General features: G+C 35.9%; 1 protein-coding gene across 1 annotated transcript; it reads left to right on the top strand.

Annotated features, from left to right (window-relative positions):
* Positions 1-2,359: 2,359 nt before the first annotated feature.
* On the top strand, positions 2,360-3,289 carry LOC109488613 (olfactory receptor 5H2). Its single transcript, XM_019793614.2, has one exon. It carries the CDS (start codon positions 2,360-2,362, stop codon positions 3,287-3,289), a length of 930 nt encoding a protein of 309 aa, XP_019649173.2.
* Positions 3,290-4,349: the final 1,060 nt, after the last annotated feature.

Consider the following 4,349-nt stretch of genomic DNA (forward strand, 5'->3'; position numbering starts at 1 on the left):
CAGGGGGAGTGGGAGAGGAAGAAGCAGGCTCCCAGCAGATGAGCCTGATGCGGGGCTCGATCCCAGAACGCAGGGATCACACCCTGAGCCAAAGGAAGACGCTTAACGACTGTGCCACCCAGGTGCCCCTAGAATGTTAAACCTTTTAAACTGAATTTTAATATCAGGTCATGTTTCCTACATAATAAATCTTTCTGGCTCTCCTGATTAGATGATCTATTCTTTTTAATTAATCACATTCTGTGATTTAAGTTTTAAGGTAAGTCATATACATATTAACTCCTCTAATTTTTCTGCCACTTCTGACAACAATTTCATTGAGTATTTTAAAAACATATTTGCAGGAAATTTATAGAAAATGTCCCTCCACTGCTCTTTCCACCTTATGGCTTAATAGGTACACCACCTAAATTAAATTTGAGAATTTGCAATTTGAGATTTTGGACTACATTTAAGAGAATCCATCCTAAAAAAAACAAACAAACAAAAAAGAAAACTTCACAACTGGAATTTTGGTATTGGTTATGTCAACTCTACTAGGTTCCAGAGTTTGGCTCAATTTTATTTTGCTGAAAAAGCTGGTGGAGAAATAGTACTCCAAGTAAAACCAGCAGAATATCTAGAGAAAGCAGGAGGTGACTGACTGCTCAAACCTAGATCAAGCCCTGTCATGCTAAATATGATGGGGATGGGAAACTAAGTTTCTGGCTCTTTTGACTTACAGAGTGGTAGACTTTGGCTGATACCAAGACTCGTGTGGTAAAGAGGATCAGTTTTTAGCTATCCAAAAAAGACATGTATTAATTTTATAATCTCTTTAATGTCTTTTCTCAAGTTTCTTTCCTTGTCCTTTTTCTTTTTACCTTATCCATTCCTAGTGGATAGGGCATCCCCAAGTATGCCTTCAGTTACCCAAATGGCTCCCAAATTATTGTTCCGAGTAACTTTTAGTACACTCATATCACTAAGTTCTCTTACCTGGGTGTTCAGAGGGCTCTTTCTCCACAAATAGGTCAACTGACTTCTCAAACTCAAGTTATGATGACCATCTACCCAGTCCCCATGTGTCACTTCTCTTCTTCACATCTAGTATGGCATCAAATCCTAGTGACTACATTCTAATTTATTTTTGTCTCTTTGTCCTACTCATCACTTCCAATATTACATTGCACATAAACTAAGAACTTTACATACATTTGAATCAACTAGAAGGGATTTTTAAAATGCAGATTATTAGACTTCATTCTTTACCCACTGAGTTAAAGTCTACAGTAATACCTCACAATGTATATTTTGTACATGAAGCTCCCCCAGACAATTCTGATGTGAAACCTGGTGTGAGAATCACTGAACAATAGTAAGAACTTATTAATTAGTATTCCTGACTCTAGTTTCCCTTCCCCACAGCATATTCTCTGCACTACAAAATATTTAATTTAAAAATTATCTTGGGGCACCTGGGTGGCTCAGTCAGTTAAGTGTCCGACCCTTGGTTTCTGCTCAGGTCATGATCTTAGAGTTGTGAGATTGAGCCCCAGGTTCATCTGCATGCTCAATGCAGAGTCTGCTTGAGATTCTCTCCCTCTCCCACTGCTCACATTCTCTCTCTCTCTCTAAAAAATATAAGTAAAATCTTTTTTAAAAATTACCTTAGGACGGTACTCATTATCTTAAAAGTTTTTGGCACATGCTAAGGCTTGAGGAATAAAGTTCAAGGTCCTTCACATGGTGTTCAATTCATTTTATCACAATTCAAACTTTTATCTTCTTTTCCCCTCAACCATATTTCAGACATAGAACTTCCTAACACACTCAGGTTTCCCCATAAATTTCTCTAACACACTCATTTATCCCCATAAATTTAGTAATTTAATAATTATGTTTAGAATGTCTTCCCTTTTTTCTAAACCTGTTAATTCCTGTATATTTTTTGAACTGAATTAATTTCATTTTCCATTACCTCAATTCCCCAAATAATTTTCATATATTATAGTACCAGTAAATAAAATTGAGAGCATTCTGATTAGTCTATGGCTTTATTTCAACTACTTTCTTCCTCTTTTCTTTTNGTTATCCCCATAAATTTAGTAATTTAATAATCATGTTTAGAATGTCTTCCCTTTTTTCTAAACCTGTTAATTCCTGTACATTTTTTGAACTGAATTAATTTCATTTTCCATTACCTCAATTCCCCAAATAGTTTTCATATATTATAGTACCAGTAAATAAAATTGAGAGCATTCTGATTAGTCTATGGCTTTATTTCAACTACTTTCTTCCTCTTTTCTTTTTTATACAATCTTAAAGAACGTTCTTTTTACATTTATTGCATTCATTTCAGGGGCCATCCTGTAACAAGATGGATATTAAAAATGGAACATTGCTGACAAAGTTTGTTCTCACAGGATTCACATATCAACCACAGTGGCAAATCCCTCTGTTCCTGGTATTCCTGGTGATATACCTCATCACCATTGTGGGAAACCTTGGGCTAACTGCTCTCATCTGCAATGACCCTCACCTTCATATTCCCATGTACTTACTCCTTGGAAGTTTAGCCTTTGTGGATGCTTGGATATCATCCACAGTGACCCCAAAGATGCTGGCCAACTTCCTAGCCAAGAGTAAGATGATCTCTCTCTCTGAATGCATGGCACAATTGTTTTCCTTTGCATTTGGTGCAACCACAGAATGTTTTCTCTTGGCAATAATGGCATATGATCGCTACGTAGCCATATGCAAACCATTACTTTATCCAGTGATTATGACCTATAGACTTTGCACCTGGCTGTTAGTCTCATCATTTGTAGGTGGCTTAATTCATTCTATAATTCATATAGGTTTTTTATTCAGATTAACCTTTTGTAATTCTAACATCATGTATCACTTTTACTGTGACATCATACCATTGTTTAAGATTTCCTGTACTGACCCTTCAATTAATGTTCTGATGGTTTTTATTTTCTCTGGGTCAATACAGGTATTTACCATTCTGATTGTTCTGGTCTCTTATACACTTGTTCTCTTTACAATCTTAAGAAAGAAGTCTCTGCAAGGCATTAGAAAAGCCTTCTCCACCTGTGGAGCCCATCTTTTATCTGTGTCTCTATACTATGGCCCTCTTCTCTTCAGGTATGTGTGTCCTGGATCTGCACAATCAGATGATCAAGATATGATGGACTCTCTATTTTACACTGTCATAATTCCTTTGTTAAATCCAATGATCTATAGCCTGAGAAATAAAAAAGTCAAAGATTCACTGAGAAAAATGTTAAAGAGAAATGTTTAGCTCTTCATACTATTATCTGTCCTCTTTTTTATTAAAACCATCACAAATTATGCAGATTACATGTGCTTCTGCTTTAGTAAGTGTGTAAAGATTTTGCAATTGTAATTGCCCTAGTGTTTAATGATTTATTGAACGTGTTCATATCATACTAGAATAATTGAAGCATAAAATAAACAAAAACATTGTATAGGCTTATATATTCTTCACTGTTGTTTTATAAAATCATTGAGTACTATAGAGTGTAGTTCCTCTGAAAAGGAATAAATTATGATGCCTTTGATACTTATATAGCTATATAGCCTCAAGGCTCATACACATTTAACTCCACAGTGGTGGCAGGTTTTTATGCTTGAATGAACAGAGACAAATCCCAAGAATTCTGCTAGCCATTAAAAGGTCTCTCATTCTACTTTATTTGGGGCGTGGTGAATTTCACTTCATGTGGGGATTCAACTCTCATAGCACTGAGGGAAATAAAAAGAAATGGGGAAGCAATTAGGAAAATATNTTGGGGGAGCAATGAAGAATCTATAAGAAGGGAGTTAAAACAGTGAGGATCAAGCCAAATTATAAGAGATATACTCAGCACAGTGTGTGTCTATGAGAAATGAGATGGAGCTGGGCAGAGGGGCAGGGAAGTTTGCCTCTCATTGTCTATGATGCTTTCTACATGCCCTTTCTACCTCTGTATGTTGTAGGGTAATCTGTAAAGCTTTAATTCAGAAAGCTAAGAGAGGAGACTGCAGAATTTAAGTGGGATGGTCATGGAGAAGAAAAAAGACGTAGCAGAATGGGAAGGAAATGGTCAATCTTCCTAGATTTCTTTTTAATAATGAAGCTATAAGATACATCACTAATATGTTATTTTTTAATGTGCTGTTGACATGCAGGCTTCAAAAGCATGTTTCCAAAATTCAAGTAATGTTAAGTTAACATGATATCAGAGCACGTAGTGGGTGGCTGGGAAAGACATGAAAATGAGCAAGATCTTGAATGTTTTCTTTCCTAAGAATTTTTAAATGTTAGCTTTCTTCTACCCCATAGTCTAAGTATAATGAGT

This window comes from Ailuropoda melanoleuca, chromosome 1 (genome assembly GCF_002007445.2).
Source record: "Ailuropoda melanoleuca isolate Jingjing chromosome 1, ASM200744v2, whole genome shotgun sequence".
Classification (NCBI taxonomy): Eukaryota; Metazoa; Chordata; class Mammalia; order Carnivora; family Ursidae; genus Ailuropoda; species Ailuropoda melanoleuca.